The sequence below is a fragment of the Penicillium expansum genome (assembly GCF_000769745.1).
Source record: "Penicillium expansum strain MD-8 chromosome Unknown contig172, whole genome shotgun sequence".
Taxonomy (NCBI): domain Eukaryota; kingdom Fungi; phylum Ascomycota; class Eurotiomycetes; order Eurotiales; family Aspergillaceae; genus Penicillium; species Penicillium expansum.
The window spans coordinates 50,798-68,280 of record NW_015971241.1 but is presented as its reverse complement, the minus strand read 5'-3'; the positions used below and the strand labels follow the sequence as shown (position 1 = coordinate 68,280).

The 17,483-nt window shown below is 49.7% G+C and overlaps 7 protein-coding genes across 7 annotated transcripts; 3 read left to right on the top strand and 4 right to left on the bottom strand.

Moving 5' to 3' along the window:
- Positions 1-364: 364 nt before the first annotated feature.
- On the bottom strand, positions 365-1,325 carry PEX2_052530 (ubiquitin-conjugating enzyme E2; the record flags this gene model as incomplete). Its single annotated transcript, XM_016742527.1, has 3 exons — positions 365-1,088; positions 1,154-1,233; positions 1,299-1,325. 3 exons carry the CDS (start codon positions 1,323-1,325, stop codon positions 365-367), a joined length of 831 nt encoding a protein of 276 aa, XP_016601038.1.
- Positions 1,326-1,581: 256 nt separating this feature from the next.
- Positions 1,582-4,765, top strand: PEX2_052520 (Bacterial surface antigen (D15); the record flags this gene model as incomplete). Its single annotated transcript, XM_016742526.1, has 6 exons — positions 1,582-1,614; positions 1,692-1,808; positions 1,893-2,079; positions 2,134-3,334; positions 3,635-4,016; positions 4,163-4,765. The coding sequence occupies 6 exons, from the start codon at positions 1,582-1,584 to the stop codon at positions 4,763-4,765; spliced, it is 2,523 nt and encodes an 840-aa protein (XP_016601037.1).
- Positions 4,766-5,044: 279 nt separating this feature from the next.
- PEX2_052510 (putative ubiquitin fusion degradation protein (Ufd1)) lies at positions 5,045-7,345 on the bottom strand (the record flags this gene model as incomplete). Its single annotated transcript, XM_016742525.1, has 1 exon — positions 5,045-7,345. One exon carries the CDS (start codon positions 7,343-7,345, stop codon positions 5,045-5,047), a length of 2,301 nt encoding a protein of 766 aa, XP_016601036.1.
- An 882-nt stretch (positions 7,346-8,227) lies between these two features.
- PEX2_052500 (uncharacterized protein) lies at positions 8,228-9,766 on the bottom strand (the record flags this gene model as incomplete). The annotated part of the gene is made up of 1 exon (XM_016742524.1): positions 8,228-9,766. One exon carries the CDS (start codon positions 9,764-9,766, stop codon positions 8,228-8,230), a length of 1,539 nt encoding a protein of 512 aa, XP_016601035.1.
- Positions 9,767-10,022: 256 nt separating this feature from the next.
- Positions 10,023-10,196, top strand: PEX2_052490 (uncharacterized protein; the record flags this gene model as incomplete). Its single annotated transcript, XM_016742523.1, has 1 exon — positions 10,023-10,196. The coding sequence occupies one exon, from the start codon at positions 10,023-10,025 to the stop codon at positions 10,194-10,196; it is 174 nt and encodes a 57-aa protein (XP_016601034.1).
- A 1,188-nt stretch (positions 10,197-11,384) lies between these two features.
- On the bottom strand, positions 11,385-12,737 carry PEX2_052480 (proteasome regulatory particle base subunit RPT6; the record flags this gene model as incomplete). Its single annotated transcript, XM_016742522.1, has 3 exons — positions 11,385-11,643; positions 11,750-12,425; positions 12,503-12,737. The coding sequence occupies 3 exons, from the start codon at positions 12,735-12,737 to the stop codon at positions 11,385-11,387; spliced, it is 1,170 nt and encodes a 389-aa protein (XP_016601033.1).
- Positions 12,738-13,520: 783 nt separating this feature from the next.
- PEX2_052470 (calcium/hydrogen antiporter) lies at positions 13,521-17,148 on the top strand (the record flags this gene model as incomplete). Its single annotated transcript, XM_016742521.1, has 5 exons — positions 13,521-13,647; positions 13,708-15,566; positions 15,616-16,578; positions 16,649-16,812; positions 16,881-17,148. The coding sequence occupies 5 exons, from the start codon at positions 13,521-13,523 to the stop codon at positions 17,146-17,148; spliced, it is 3,381 nt and encodes a 1,126-aa protein (XP_016601032.1).
- Positions 17,149-17,483: the final 335 nt, after the last annotated feature.

Below are 17,483 nucleotides of genomic sequence, written 5' to 3'. Positions count from 1 at the left end.
TAGCAGACTATGCAGTTGGGTGAAGGCAGATTTAGAAGAGAAAAGAAGCGTAGTTACGTTCCCAATGTTGTCAATGCGGGGGAGCACAAGCCCGATTCAGCGCTAATCGTCTGGGATGATCCGGTGCTCAACGGTGTAACCTATATTTGGAATAAAGGTTCAAGGTTCTTCAAGGTTCTTCAAGTATTCAATAATTCTCTGGACTTTGTCTTGGAAAAAGAAAACCCCCACCCCGTGGCACCCGAATAATGATTGCGAACCCGCTAAGGACAGGACAACAAAAAAAGAAAAGTTTAGGATAAAACATGAAGACAAAGGGTATTCCAACATATAAAAGAAAGAAGAAAAAAGCACTAGTTCAGTCTCATGCTCGCATATCACTCAATAGCCGTGAGATCAGTGCATAACCAAAGAAGACAGCAACACAGATCCAGACTCGGTTTCGTCCGGCCCAGCCTTGACCTGCCTCTCTCGCAACGTGTCCACCGTCCACAACAGAACCGATTCCAGGAGCACTACCGTTGGGTCGTCGACGTAAAGCACTTGTCTCTGGAGAACACTTGGCGGGTGCATCAGGGTCAGGCAAAATCTGGCCGGTGGCGGAATCGATGCGATGCTCTTTCATCCAAGCCCAGTTTTCCTGGTCGAGTTCAGGCCATTCTGTGCGGAACTTCAAGCCTCCATCTCCTGCCTTAACATTGTTGATACCCTTGGACGTTCGAGTGACGCCGGCAGTGGCGCTAACATGAGAACCTCCTCCGGTCGAGTTCCACCACCGAGATCGCGCGGCAAGCACTCTACGCTCGCTTTCTGAACCGCTGACGCTTCCAGTGGTCATTTCTTCACTCGTCATAAAAGAGAGAAGACCGATGAGAATGGTCGAGACTTCCCAGGCGGGGTTGAAGGATTTCGGGTGGAAGTCACTGATGCTTAGACAGAGTCGAGTGGAAGGCTGGAATCGGCCACTGGGTGTGTGCATGCGGATGGCGGGGGGGGCGAATGGATACTCTGGAGGGAAGATCAATGTACCCCAGTACTGCCCATTTTCATAAGGAGTGCCTGGAGGTCCAGTGAGAATGTAATGCCACCTACAGCAGGTCAACTTCGGAGATCTGCGGCAATGTGGCAATGTGAGGGGATGTATATCACTTACTCAAGGATATTGGTCTCAGATGGATGGGTCACAATAAATGGCGTAGGATCTTTTTGGATATTTTGGTATTCACGAGTGAGCTATAGTAAGTATTATTAGATACTATCCACGGATAACCGATTGGCCTCGAGGTCTGGCCACTTACCCGTTTGAAAGCGGCTTTTGTCGCCATCTTTGGTGGGATGAGCAGAAGTAAGAGACTTCCCAAGGCAAAACAAGACAAGTCAGAGTTTTATGAGCACCAAGAAAACAAATCCGAGGAAAGAAAATGAATAGTGAAAGAAGTTGCGGAGTCAAGAGGTGGACTGTCGCAATCAGGCGCTCATGTTCACCGGGTCACGTGGCTGGTTCCGTATCTTGCGGGTTCGGCACGCGCACCCCGATCTGTTCCCCGGAGGCCGAAAGTTCTGGCCATTGCAGCCGCAAAAATGTCTTCCTCTTTTGCCGAAGGAGACGAGAGCGTTAGTACATATCTCAGGCAGCTTATGAGCTGCCTGAATGTTCAGTTGGCCCTCTACTAACTTCTATACGCTTCTAGGTCTTCGAGCGTTTGCAACAGCGAGTAGACCCCAAGGTGTTGGAAGAGCAACAGCAGGCCGTGAATGAGCGCATGCAAGCTATTTACCAAAAGGCCCAGAACCGACTTGCTGAATTGGTATGATCATCCAATCCTAGAAGCCGATAACAGGCAATTCGCGTTTACTTGCGGAGTTTCCCGGCTGATCGCGATATCTGTTAGATCGACGAAAACTCGACCTTGCCCTGCACCATATCCTCTGTTCAAGTCACTAGTGCCCCTCATACCCGACGAAGCTTCCTTGAGCGCAACTTGAGCCCGCTTTTGAGCGCAAACAAGGGTCGGCCCTACACACTGTCCGAAGTGTTGCGGGAGGTGTCGGCTACTGCAGATAAACTTGGACGTTTCGGTATGAGATCACAGGTTAACAAATAATGATGGATATCTACTAAAATCATCTCAGATCTATTCCACCAGCCTATTTCGATCTACTTGGATGAGTCGCAAGGCCAAAATGGCATGCGCAACATCGATGTCCATCTGGCAACGCGAGAGAAGTCCCGCGTGCTGATGAAGACCGGAACGGACTTGGGCAATGCTGAGGGCTCAGCCTACGGTAATCTTCTCTGGCGCAATGTCTTTGGTGGTGCCGAGACTTTGAATTTGAACGCTTCACTCGGTACCCGGACACGGTCCGCTTACCAGGCTGCATTTGAGACTCCGATCTTGGGTGATCCCGATTTCCGCCTAGAAATTGGTGGTATTGCAAGCTCCACCCAGAAGTCTTGGGCAAGCCACGAGGAGGTTCTCAAGGGCGGCTGGAGCAAGCTCCGATGGGTGTCCAAATCAGGCCACCGTCACGAATTTGGATACAACGGTTTCTGGAGACAGCTTACTGGCCTTGCGGAGAACGCCTCCCCTACTGTCCGTGCCGATGCAGGTGACAGCGTGAAGAGCAGCATCTTCCATAGCTGGGTTAATGACCAGCGGGACAATGCCCTTTTGCCATCTCGTGGTTACTATGCCAAGGCCTTCAACGAGCTGGCTGGATTTGGCCCACTCAAGGGCGATGTCTCGTTCTGGAAGTCAGAAATCGAGACACAAGGTGCCATCCCTATTCCCATCCCAGGAATCAAGGGTGACAGTGGTGTCAGCCTCACCACTGGATTCCGTGCCGGTCTTCTCTACCCTCTGGGACTGGAGTCCAACCCTCGCCCTCAACTTTCCCGTGTCAATGACCGCTTCCAGCTTGGAGGGCCTACTGATGTCCGTGGATTCCGCCTCTGCGGTCTCGGTCCTCGCGAGGGTGTTGATTCACTAGGCGGTGATGTGTACGCCGCCGGAAGCGCCAATCTATTGTTCCCGCTTCCCCGACTTGGTGCTGAGAAGCCCGTGCGGTTCCAGGCCTTCTTGAACGGTGGCCGTTTGCTCTCTCTGCATACCTCACAGAAAGCCACTCCTACTACTAATGGTGAGGTGCAGGATGCTCTAGTCTCAACTCTCTCTGAACTACAAAACGGACTGCCCAGTGTCGCAGCTGGCTTCGGTATTGTGTATGCTCATCCTGTCGCCCGCTTCGAGCTTAACTTCTCCTTGCCTCTAGCGTTGCGAAAGGGCGAAGAAGGCCGCAAGGGGCTCCAGTTAGGCATCGGAATCAATTTCTTGTAAACGTCGATAAGTAGATTTCTTGCGGATTCAACCATACCTTATACATTGTGTTACCAATTCCAATCAAGCTCAGATTAATTTTAACATTCTAAATACAAGAACAACCACATCCTCTGTCAGTTTACAATTTGTACATTTGAGCTTAGTTCGCTGGACGGGCCCCGGCCGATTAGACGCTTAGTCATCCAACATCATTGAGGCCATTTGGAGCTTCGAAGCTCTACAACAATCCACACCTTAGCCAAGCGCTAGTCCCCAGGAACCCCAGGCACATCCTACATTCAAACAGATACTAGCGATCTTTTACTCTTCACGCCGTCAGTCGCGGCAATGGCCCAATACTATCCACAACAGCAGGGCTACGCTCCCCAGGGCTCCACACCACAGAATCTCCAGTTCTTTCCCTCGTCCTACTCCTCGGTTTCCGGTCACACAACCCCCTCACAAGCATCTTATGGCGCCGGCTTTGGTGGAGCTTCTAATCCCTCCGCACAGGCTTACCCTGCCGGTAGTGGGTATGGGGGCTTCGGGTCCCCGGCCGCTGGCGTCAGTGGACGGATGGGCGAACAGGGCGGCTTGAGGACGGGCTGGTTGGCCGCATTTGGGACGGAGGGGTATGATGGTGAACCGCCGTTGCTTGAGGAGTTGGGTGTCAACTTTGAACATATCCGGACCAAGGTTAGTGTGTATTGATTTTGTATTGGGCGCGCTCAGGAGACGTGGGGTCTTGCGGGTGGCTTGTTTTTTACCCCGGCTTTGATTTAATTGCAGTTCTGGTCAACAGTGTATGCCTGATGTTGGATGCTAATGGTCTCGTTCTCTAGACTTTGACTGTTCTGAATCCCTTCGCCTCTATCGATAATCACCTTATGGATGATAGCGATCTCTACGGAGCTCTGCTTTACATCGTCTTGTACGGCACTTTCCTCCTCCTCTCGGGCAAGGTGTTCTACGGCTATATCTACGGCGTCGCTGTTTTCGGTACTGTCGCTTTGCATCTGATCCTCAGCCTCATGTCTCCCGCTCTCGACACTGTCCCAACTCCCAACGCCGCCGACCCTACCAACTACAACCCCCACCACAAACCCTCCATGTCCGGTGCCTCGGCCGCGGGCCATTTCTCTGCTACTCTGACCTTCCCACGCTCCGCTAGCGTGTTGGGCTACTGCTTCCTTCCTTTGGTGCTCACCAGTCTCATTGGTATCCTGATTCCCATGGACACCATGTTCGGCTATCTCCTGACCATTGCCGCTGTTGGCTGGTGCACATATAGTTCGTCGGGGATGTTCTGCGCGGTGGCACGCATGAGTGGCATGAGGGGTCTTGTGGCGTATCCCTTGGCTCTGTTCTACGTCGTTTTTGGAATTATGGGTATCTTCTCTTCGCGTGGCACCGGGTCGCTGGCTGCGAAGACGGGTGCGGCTTGAAAAAAGTGGGCTTTGGTTGACACAGGTTCTCTGTCTATGCATTGCATTGATAGTTCTTGAAACTAGTGGCTCCGATGTCTAGTATCTCCATTTGAGACCAGCCTTTGCATTTTAATCATGAATATTATGAAATTCCAGCTATTTTTTTTTATACATCATTCATTATGCACTGTTAGATTCGTCTGTCTTCTCAATGGTAAGCTTTGTAGTCCTTTCACTTGATGCAAAACAAGCCCATATTCTCATATCAAATAATGTCCAAATCCAAACCTTGAAGAATCATGTATTAGTTGCCCCCTGAGTTGGTGCCCATTTAGACAGCCACTCTCTTGCCTTCTCCAAGTCGCCACCCGAGGCTTCTGCTGCTGCAATACACCATGGTAGATCATACACTTTGTCATTCCCTTCAGTGCTTTCTGCTGCAATCAGCTCTGCGAGATTGCGACGGTGTTGACTTGTTTCGTCAGCACAGAGGTATAAAGGCGCCGTATTAGGCACACTGGGCTGGGTGTTGAGAGCTTCGACAAGTGGGCGTGTCAACTTCATGATTTCCACTACACTCATCGCGGCTGGAGGACCAGAGTCAGATGCCATTTCCTGCTTTGCCGTTTTGCAGTACTCATTGTGACACCAGGGCTTGCCACATCCGGTCATCATCTGGGAGAGATATCGGCGTTCAATGCGACGACGCAGTCCTTTACCCTCTGGATCGTGCGTGTCCACATACAGCGGTCCGAAACAGAAACTGCAAAGGCCAACAGACTCATTTCCGGCTTTGTTCAATGTCCTGCCGCAATTTCTGTTCATGCATATGCGCGGTGCGGGTCGAGAAAGGCGTTCCAGGTCATGGTGGCGAAGATGGGTGTTCATGTCTCGTAATCGGATAATCTTATTACATAGATGACATTCGGTGGTGCGTCCTCCATCCACCAGTTCGTGTGGAGTGAGGCCGGAGAGCATCACCTCGGGGTCGCGGAAATCAGGGTCAGAGTCGCCTTTCTGTGGTACGAGAAGATGGCAGAATTGACAGAGGATCAACTTCCCAGGACAATCTGTAGTACGATGTTGCGCAAGATTAGGAAGCCCTTCGAAATCCCCATCACAATCGGGGCATTGATGTGCTTGGTGGAAAATAGTGTCATGTTTTTCCTTGCTTGGGGCATCATTGCCATGGCCGGAGTCGTGTGGACAGTGCCAGTGACCTTGCCACTCTGGAGACCGCTTTTGGAAGACATTCTGGCACTGCGAACATAATATATTATTGCGGAGACAGAAATTCTCGTGGAGAACTAGCGTCCGATTAGGAACCCATTGCTGACAGTTCTTGCACTGCACATCGCTAGGCTCGTGGGACTGTTCCGTCTCATTATGACTATCCGATGAGCCCGATGGATTCAGTGTGATCCGCAGGTGGTATTGCGATGGTGACTGCCGTTGTTGATCCGATGATTCAATGCTTGCAGGATCGGCGTGAACTGCTATGTAGAGGGCCTCGGCGTCTTCCAGAACCACATTTGAGGGCCGAAGATCAAATTTCTTGGGCGACTGGCTCGAGAAATCCCCCAAGGCATGCATATCTGATCTCGGACGACTTCTTTGGCGAGTAGAAAAGGGACTAGCAAAAAGACTCACTTCCGGGTTGTCCGTAGTAAGCTCAATCTGAATAGTATCCTGGCGGTTCCAATCTCGAAGCTCATAATCCACATATTCCCCAGGCAACACTTGGGCGGTGACATCTTCTCCAATGCTGAGGGTACCACCGATTGAACTGCCGCTAGTTGTACCCGGCGCGCGTGAAGCCTTTTCCAATCTCTTCTGTAGCGTTTCTCGGGCCTGTTCCTCTGACAATGCGACGATGTCAACTTCAAGATCTGTATCCACCACACATATTCCTTCGCCTTCGGGAAACACTTTATCCACCAAGAATCTGAATGACTCGCTCCGGGTACCCGGCACTGTCAGAAGTTCGCCCGTTGTGAGGGTCGTAAAGTTGTCACGTAAGTATCTCTCAAGAAGAGCCTTCCAGTCTTCAGGATCGTATCCGGCTTCTAGCGGACGGAGGCGAACATATGTTCCTTTTGGTAGTTGCTTCGCGTGTACTGTGACCGCGGGGCCAGTCCGTGGTAAGGGTTCCCTTTCTATTTGGGGTACGGCCAGGTCTTGTGGTTCGCCACTTTCGCTCAAGAACTCCTCATCCTTGATATCGAGTGAGTCTCTGAGCAATGTACTCAGGGCGACTTCATTCTCTCCAGCGGAGAACTCCCGAATGCCCGCATAGATGAACCGGCCATTCAGAGGATTGACAATGCGGAATATTAACGGATGAGGTAGTTGCTGCTGACGTTGCTCGACCTCCTGACGAGCACGCGATTCGGCGGCGAAGGTATGGTGGTTGAAGGGATCGAATGACGAAGTAAGTACACGAGAGCTCCCGGAGGGGACAGCTTGAAGCGGAGCGGCAGCTAGCAGCTGTTCGAGCGCAGATTGCGGCAAAGTGATTTTGTCACCGGTCAGTCGAGGCGCCCGCTCTGGCGATGTGACGAGTAGCTGGGATGACCAGACTAAATTATCTTGAGCCATGATGAATATAGAAACTCATTAAAGAGAGAATGCATTCTTTAATATTAATATTCCATGGCGGGGACGGACCTAAATAGCGGCAAAAACGACAAAAATCAATTCCCATACTTTAGGACCACCGCCGCGGATTGGTGGATCTCATCTCTCTTTTTTTTCGTTGGGTTATTATTTTATGAATAATATGAACGATAGATATTCATGGCTGTGTGTCTTTTTAGCTTCCGCCTCAATATATATATATATGTATTTATAACTATATATTATTACAACCTTGAAATGCCTACAATTCTGCCGGACAAAAGCCAGGTTTTTGCCAGATCTGCCGCTATTGCGGTCTGCACGGCCGATAAGAGATAAGAGTTTCAATTCTGGAAGCCTCCACGCCTTGATACTTCGCTTTAAAATCAAGTTCATGTACCGGAGTACTCCGTACGTCCAATGGATATGTTATAATTCGACGTGTCGATTACCAATATAAAAAATATAAAAAATAAATTGGACCTGCGTCAAATTTAATAAAAGTCGCCACGCATTCGGCCGCGAGCACTAGTATTGCACCAGTCACACTGCAGGACGGGTTAGTATACGCTCTCGTACAATCATGGGGCCTTGAATTAATAATAGAAGAAAACAATCACGTACCAGTGTCTTCGAGCATCCTTCATTGTGCTGAATGCAATAGTCACCCTGGCAGCCTTGGCATGTGTACTGACATTCCAGCTTACAGGAAGCACACTACTATGGTTAGAAGGAAACGGCATTCTAAAGCCAGAGAGGTACTCACAGTTGGGCCACACTCCCAGCAATCTTTGCTTACACCACGTTCTAACCTCTGCATGACAAGCATTAAAGATATGGACGATTAGGGGGGCAGATTCAATTTCAACATACCTCACGTTCTTGCAATTCAGCGGCAGTGGCGTGGATTGCAGTTTGATGCGGGGATAGGCTTACTCGGACACGCTGTGGGTTTGGTAGACAGTTTCCACAGAACCATTTATTGCACCGATGGCACCAACAGTTGGTGAGGCAGTCCGTGCAACGGGCGATGAGGACCGGATGCTCGCCTGGAATTAGCTCGGGCCGTTTCGCCGCTGCAATGCTAGATGAGTGCAATGGCGGGGGACTGAGCATCGGAAATTGAATATCTGGAGACTGGCTCCAAATAGCTGGACCTTCAGGAGAACTGTGACACCCGTCACATCCACGGGGTCCAAGGGCTACAGTGGCTACGGCGGGTCCAAGCAACGGAACCTCAGTTGGGGTGCCCTCCTCCGTGGTTGAACTGTATAGGTTGGGATCGTGTCTTGGGCCACGACAAAGAGCAGCATCAAAGGCAATGATGCCCTCGCACTTCTTAAGCACCTGGGCCCAGCCTTCCTCAGGGGTGTGCTTGAAAAGCTTCCCCGATGCGCTATACCACTCGTTTTGCTGCTCTACCGACGATCCCGTGGAGGCCCCGTCCTCCTGATCAGAGTTAGATGGGGTTTGGCTGGGTGTCTGCGAAGTTCCTACACGGGTTCCCCACCAGTCTCGATATCGGGGTCGTGCCACTGCCCGAGGGCCCGTGTGCATGGGAGAGAAATGATAGACACCCTTCACCCGCGGCGTACCTGCCGGGCGTGTAGGCCGAACGGCATGCTGAATGACCTGCATGAGCTTGCGTTCGTTGAGATGGCGACATTCGCGAATAGACAAGATATTGACATTAAAGCGATCTGTCAAAATGATATCGGCCACCAGATCAGCCGGAACTGACACCCCGTCCAAGATGAGAGTGCGCACATCTTTCAGTATACCTCTGCGCTCAAGGCTCGTAAATATACGCTTCAATGGGGCGGAGTAGATCTCATCCTCCGTCTGCGAGTCGTTCTCCGCTTGTGTTACCGTTGGAAGTTCTGCGCCCCGGCACCGGGACAGATCGAGATGCCGGAATACATATGGCGTCTGGGTGATAACGGTGTGTAGGCGGCGTGAAGCTGAGCTCAACGTCATCAACGAGGATACTGAGAGATATGGTGCCATCTGGTCGAGGATCAAGCTATTGCTTAGGACATCCTCTAGTCCCGTTCGGTGAGTGACTGCTGGTGTTATAGATTGCACCTTTGGTACCACCCGTTCAGTGGGTAATTCGCGTACAACGGGCTCCAGGCCGAGTTCCTTCAGCGTCAAGCGGCGAGACCCATAAAAATCCGGGGCCCGGCCGATGAGGTCCCGTCTGTAGGCAGTCATGACACCTACGGCGATATCATCACCCCGGAATCCAAAGGGTGAGGCATTGGGTTGGATATCCCGGAGGGCAGCGCGGGCTTTGACCAGCTCACTTTCCAAGAGATTGATTGTTGATTGTAGAACGACAGGCATAGCTTGAGTTCTCTTAGGGTCAATGGCAAAGGCTATGGAAGACCACAGGTCGGACATAGTCCGGTAGGTTTATAGTACTAGGGAATAGAAAAACAAAGTTACGCTTGGGAAAGTATAGAAAAAGGTGGAGAGAGAGGGGAAAGGAAATAGTTTAAATGAACAGGGGAATCGGATAAAATACAAAATCTTTAGGAATTGTCTGATTATTCCGTCAGATATTAAAAAAGAAAATACGAAAATACGAAAAAAAAGAAAAAAAGAAAGGAAAGAAAAGAAAGTAGAAATAAGTATACAAAGTAGAACCAATGGAGCTATGGAGGTATGGAGTTGTGGAGACAAGTCGATCAGGGAAAGATGGGAAGATTCCATTTTAGGAAATGTCCATGGATTATATAATGAGTTATCTAATAAATTATCTAATAAATTATCTTCCAATTCGATTGAAAAGAGAAAGATAACACTTTCAGGGCTTGGAACCAACCCGTAAATGGACTCTCGGTCAAGATACTCTCCAAATTCAGTACTCTGTACTCCGTACTCCGTACTCCTTATGTACATAACATTCATGAATAATATAACATATATAATAGTACAAATACTACAATACGATCTTACTTGGGAATTCTATATTATGTGATTCTCAACCTTAAATTTCTACAATCATGTCTTGGCCGCGCAAGGGAGAGAGAGTTATAAGAAGTATAAGGTACAATAAAATACTTCAAGGTGGAAGTGCCAGGTACTTCCCCAAAGTATGGGGTGAACCTAAGTGGATCCGGTATCCAGGACAAGGGGGTTCAGGTACCTCCGCTGTCCAAAGTACATTGGCGCTAGTCCAGGGACGTTGGGAAATGATCCGCTGGTCACGCGCAAGTCCGCGTCAGTCTAAACCGGCAAGGGGAGAAATGTGTCCAATGGTTTGGACAGTTCTATATTACCCGAGATAATATTCAACCGTATTACATTTCTATACTTAGGTTCTGATATTCTCCAGATACACCTACAATATATGGAGTACCAGATGTATATATATATATATATACATATTTAATACTTTCTATACTAACCCATTCTCGGACATACTTTTGGGGGTTTAAATCTGCCAAGACAATAGTCAGAGATCCCTGAATTCCGTGCCAAGACCAATTGAGACATCTCTGATCTACACGGTCCGCAGCATTATGCCAAGCCTTCCTTCGAGGAGCTGCATTGTAGGTATGTACCACTTACTCCGTACTAGTACGAAGCAAGCACCTGCATTTTATGTGCCGTTCAAGATAAGCTGAAGCTGCCAAGATTTGGAATGCAGACTCTCCTTTTTCTTGGCTAATTGAGGAGGGAAAAAAAATCACGACACGGAGATCTACTTTTGGGGTCTCCTTACACGTCAGACCAATCCCGCATCCAGTACAAGATAGATGGCTGATCTACTACATGTATGTGGACGGAGAGTATGCACCGAGGCCAAGCAGGCAGTCGCCCCTAAAGAGGTTGCCAAGGAATAAGTCACCACCTACACACATCACCTGAAATGGGTTGGATTCAGACACGTCGCACAACTATGCATTCACTTGGGGTGAGAATTATCAGGGTAGGATTAGAACTAGTGATACAATGTCGTCGATCGTTCCCCAAGTCCCCGGGATCCACCCCACCCCCCGCTTTCGAGAGGCTTCTACTTCCACAGCTTCGACACGGCCACCTCCTTGTCATCGTGCTTGTTGAGAATCTTGGCAGTAGCCAGATCAAAGTCTTCTTGTGTGACGTGAACCCGACGCTCGCGGAGTGCATACATGCCTGCCTCCGTGCAGACACCCTTGAGCTCGGCTCCAGAGCATCCGTTCATCTTCTCGGCAATCTTGGTCAAGTTGATCCCACGGGTCAGGTTCATCGACCGAGAGTGGATTCGCAAGATGTCGGCACGAGCCTCGACCCTATAAAAGTAAAGTAAAGTTAGCATCGTACCCAAGAGAGGGGGAGAATTAAAAAAAGAGAATAACAAGACAGGATAGAACTGGGAGCGAAGGGGGATGGACTGACGATGGAGGGGGAAATTCGATCTTTCGATCAATTCGCCCAGGCCGAAGTAGGGCCGGGTCCAGAATATCCAGTCGATTTGTCGCCATGATAATCTTAATGTTCTTTGTTGGCTCGAAGCCGTCCAACTGGTTCAACAACTCCAGCATGGTACGTTGAACCTCCGAGTCACCACCTCCTGATGAATCTATCCGGCTGGATCCAATACTATCAATTTCATCCATGAAGATGATACTTGGTGCGTGCTCTCGTGCCATGACGAAAAGCTCACGCACCATCCGACTACCCTCGCCGATGTATTTCTGCACCAGTTCCGAACCACTTACTCGGATGAATCGACAGTCGGTATGGTGAGCAGCTGCTCGAGCAAGCAGGGTCTTGCCGGTTCCGGGTGGGCCGTAAAGCAAGACACCCTTCGGCTGTGCGATACCCAGAGATTCAAATAGCTCGGGATGCTTGAGACCAAGTTCGATCACTTCCTTGATTTCCTTGATTTGCTGGTCTAGGCCACCAATCATGTCGTAAGTGCTGTCGGGGACCTTCTCGACCATCATGAGTGCAACCAGAGGATCGACCGAGGACGGCAACATCTTCTCCAACTTGTAGGAGTCAGACAGGAGAGCGACTCGCTTTCCCACAACGAGTTTGCTAATGTCCACACCATCGGAGATATCCACCACTGCGATCAAGGAAACCATAGCATTAGCGTAAGCCCGGTCATCAAAAGTTAAGAGGACTGGAATGGACGAAGCCTACCGTATTTTCCTTCTGGGTGTACCTTCACCAGAACCTTCTTGGTACTCATCACCTTCACCACCTCGCCAACGTAGGAGCCGGGTTGTTGCAACAACCCAAGCTCTTCGCGCAGTAGACGGACTCTCGAGTTGTAGTCATTGCGCTGCGCTTCTAATCGTCGTAGAACGGCCTGACCTTGGATAATCTCGAGCTTCATGCCCTCGATTTTATTGCGATAGTAGTTGTCCAGAGCCATGATGGCGAATGGGGTGATGACGCTATGGAGACTCAAGGGCTGTCTGTCTTCCACAGAACGCAGATGCAGTAAAGGGGGAAAAAAAGCTTTATCTTTCTTCTCAGAAGATGGTATATCGGGAGTTCGTCAAAGGGGGGAATGTAGGTCAGGAGCAGAAACGGAGAAGTTGAAGCTGGGGTTTGCCGAGCAGAGCAGTCCAGCTGTACGTGAAGCTCAGGTCCGGTGCCCGCCCGTCCAGTGTGCTGACTAAGAAACATATATTTAAGCCTGAAATATAAGGTCACGTAATTAAGACAAACCAGCCAAAAAGATGGCTTTGTTTCCATGGATGAGACTTCGGGAGCTCCCCACCCAATGAGTCAGCTGTGGATTTGATTGGCCCGCCTGGAGCTGCCCAGGTGGGCTGATGATCCGGTCATCTGCAATGCGAGAGAAAGTACTTTGTACGGGACAGAAGGCAACGGTCAAAGAGCCATTTCTCTCCTTTGACATACTCTTTTCCACGAGTTTCGTCCTACTTGGACCTGCAATGATCTATATGCGTCTCAACTAATGAAACTTTCATTGACATTTTCGATTTCTGTGTTTCACCTAGATCTATTCGGTTCAATAATGTCACTAGGAACTTCGGTCTTATCGCTTTGACTTTTTCCTCCCTCTCTTTCTTTGGGGACAACAAAGACAGCATAAAAGAGAGAGGAGACCCTGTATCTTTGATATTCTCTCTCTTCTTCGTCTCTTCTGCTTCCAAGGTTCACTGTGTGTTTGTCAAATCACTGTGTCATGGCTGGTGATAAAGGAAACCCTGACTCTCCCGAGTCCACGCAGCCATCTGCGGCGGGAAGGGAAACGCCAACTTCTGAACCAGCGCCTCCAATCATATCATCTGCCTCCGCGCGGAGAACATACGGTAAGCTTGACTTTGGTGTTACCTACGACAATGACGGCTTGGGCTGATCGAAAATTGCAGGTACACTTGATACACCTTCCCTCGATGCGACCAATCCCGAACTACGTGATGATGGCCAAGAGGAGAGTTCGACTCGCGCATTCACGACCCAATCGTCCACTATCCCCGATAAGCCCCGAAAGCCCTCGGTATCGCGTCGCATGTCTTCCAAGCGCCAAATCCCCCACAAGGGGCAAGGGTTCTCGACAGACGATGATGTCAATGAGGTCAAGCAGTATCTGACAATGAAACAAGGCGTGAACACGCAACAATCTCCCAGGATTCGTCCACTACGAACGCAAAGCTCGACATTGAGACGACGTCCCAGTGCTCGTCCCAGACCCTTGGCGAGAGCCGATTCGGAGGGTTACAATGCAGACGAAACAGGCTTGCCTGAACCAGGTCTGGATTTTGAAGAAGGCTTCTCTCCTTCAAAACAGGCCGGACATAGCAGCGGAGGGGAGAGTGAGAACGAGGAGGAGGATAGCGTGGAAGACGATGAAGACGCAGCCAGTGATGCTGAGAGCTTCACACTCAAGGACCGTCAACAGGCCATCAACGAAACACATCCGTTTGGTATTAGGATCTGGAAGCCTGCGCTGTACAAGAAGAGCCGTTCTGTAGAGAAGACTGCTGAGGGTGATATTCACTCATCTCCAGGAGGCTATGTCAGTCCCATGCTTTTTTTGACCAACCTACTATGGTCCTTGGTCTTTGGATGGTGGCTTGCCCTTTTTGCTCTGTTGGCCGCAGTTGCATGCTTTTTCTTTTCCTACTCGTCGAGTGCTGTGGCATACGGAAGAGTATTTGCAGGTCTTTCACGATATTTGTTGTACCCGTTCGGATCATACGTTCTTTTGGAGACTGATGAGAATTATGCCGAAGAAGATGAGGGCGAGGGACGCAGTATCAGCGAATATGAGCAATGGCAGAATGGTGACCTGGAACATGGTCGTCTTTTCTTCGGGCCTCGCAGAGACCGGTCCCTGGTCGGTAGACGAAGGAACAGTGTTGATTCGGCCGGTGAGCAAGACAGCCTGCTCGGGCGGCCCCAGCGTGGACAACGCGAAGACTCTTCTCAGCTCGCTCAATCCAAGCGTCGCCTTTTTGGGCGGGGCGAATGGACCTTGGGTCGTGTCGTGTTCTTCGTGTTCTTTTACTTCTTAGTCGGCCCGCTGATGCTTATGGTATCGCTCATCTGCTGGCTCTTGGTGTTTTGGATTCCCATGGGCCGTGTAACGATTACACTGGTGAGCCATTTACGCAGACATCCTCTAGCACTGTCCTTCCATTCCGATTCCAGATATGCTAGATCGAGCACAACCACATCTTCATCTTCCATCCTTCTTTGCACCTACAGAGCTGCGGGAACTAGGTACTGGAAGTACACTCTCGACGGAACGAACATTTTCTTGATCAATCTTCTTGGCGTGGTTGTGTTTGTAATTTTCGACTATCATGTTTTGGGCAGTTTCTTGGGCTTGCAGAACTGGCTCACACATCCGGCCTTGATCTTTCCTCTCGCTCTACTCTCTATCATTCCTCTGGCCTATTTCATTGGGCAAGCCGTTGCCTCGATCTCGGCTCAATCTTCTATGGGCTTGGGTGCCGCCATCAATGCTTTCTTCTCAACTATCGTAGAAGTATACCTCTACTGTGTCGCTTTAACTGAGGGTAAAGCTCAGCTTGTCGAGGGAAGCATCATCGGCAGTATCTTTGTCGGCATTCTGTTTCTCCCTGGTTTGTCCATGTGCTTTGGTGCACTCAAACGCAAGACTCAGCGGTTCAATGTGAAATCAGCTGGTGTGACCTCGACGATGTTGTTGTTTGCGGTGATTGCTGCTTTTGGTCCCACTCTCTTCTATCAGGTTTATGGCAGTGTAAGTTTCACATTTCTTCGCAAACGAATACAAACTAACTGGTGCATAGCATGAGCTGAACTGCCACTCCTGTGTCAGTTCCCTCGATCCGGAGACTCGAGATTGCCGTCGCTGTTATTTCTCACAAACAGCGGCTGTCGATGACCAGTTCTTTCAAAATGCGGTACAGCCATATGCATGGATCGCCGCTGTTTTCTTGTTCCTTTCATATGGCATCGGCCTATGGTTTACTCTTAGGACCCATGCTGCTCTCATCTGGGCATCAGAGATGGAAGAAAAGAAGAATTCCCAAGCCCATGCCACCCAATCTACGCAAGACTCGTTCTACGAACCACGGCACCTGCTGTTCCCAAATGGCCAACCCGAAGCCTCCGGCGCCGCTTCTGGGTCCAAAGATTCGATCCGCGAATCTCAGCTATATAAGCGAATTCTAGGCCAGTCATTGAAGCATTTTGGCCTGGAAGACAATGGCTCGGGCAACTTGGAAGGGGTTGAAAGTGAAGCTACTACCGACCTCAGAAGCAACTTCCCACACTTAGTACCCCCCAATTCTAGCGGCGAGGACGGTCACCCTGTGCCAGATCCTCTCCGTAGCATAGCCAAAGAAGACAACGAGCGGTTAGTACGCCAGTTCACAGAAGTGGCAGCAGCAGCAGCAACAGTGGCTGCTCGGGATGCGGCTCGAAGTCGCAAGCCCAATGTCCAACACCATCAAGCTTCTGTTCGTCAAGCTAGCCGCCCTGCTCCAGAGCGATCACAAAATACCGCTGGAGAAGAGCTTGAAGACCTCGGGTTGAGTGTGGAACCCACTCATGCTAGCGGAGGACATGATGCACCTAATTGGAGCAAAGTTAAAAGCTCTGTTATTCTTCTTGGGGCAACAGTCCTCTATGCGGTGATTGCCGAGATTCTTGTCAACACAGTTGATGTTGTGCTAGAGAGCGTGGATATTGATGAGAAATTCCTCGGCATTACTCTTTTCGCGTTGGTGCCAAACACGACGGAGTTCCTGGTACGTTGGTTATGAAAGCCCCTATCGAGGCCATTTTTCACTTTATATTGCTAACTGACACACCCAACAGAACGCCATCTCATTTGCCATGAACGGCAACATTGCATTGTCTATGGAAATTGGATCTGCATACGCACTGCAGGTCTGTCTCTTACAGATTCCCGCCGTAGTATTCTTCAGCGCTTTCTATGGCCGCTCACTGGACCCATCTGAGCTTGTCAGCCACTCATTCAAGTAAGATCTCTTTTTTGTTCATTCTATCTCCAACCGAAACGCCATGACTAACAAAATATCTCAAACAGCCTGATATTCCCCCAGTGGGATATGATTACCGTTATCTTGTGCGTCTTCCTTCTCTCGCATGTATACGGCGAAGGAAAGAGCAACTACTTCAAGGGATCAATCCTTGTACTCACCTACCTCGTCGTTGTGCTTGGCTTCCATATGTCGGGCTATGTGAACATGGACAGCATGGGCGTTGATCGCTTTGATACCCTGGCCATAGCCGGCACCAGTAGTTCTGACAAGTTCTACACTGTCGGCCGAACAAGAGGCGGGGTGGCTTATTAGACAAATTGCACATATCAACTGGTGATAGTGGCTTTTTAGCACAAGCCATTTTATTGACTTGTCTGAATTAATGTTGCATAGCGAGCTTGTTTTGTTTTTCGGAATTTTGTTCATATGGTTGATGTTTACAGTGTGACTTATGTTCTTGGCTTTCCTGATGACCCGGGCTCTACGCTCAGTGAATTAGGCATGATCTTGCAATAATTATGATTTTGCTATCGTTATCTGAGCTTCATTCCTCGTGCTTTTTATTATGCGGTAATGACTGATGCCAAATATGCTCGAACAAGATAATATGTAGATCGTGACCAACGTTCCAGTACCCATGTCCTCTT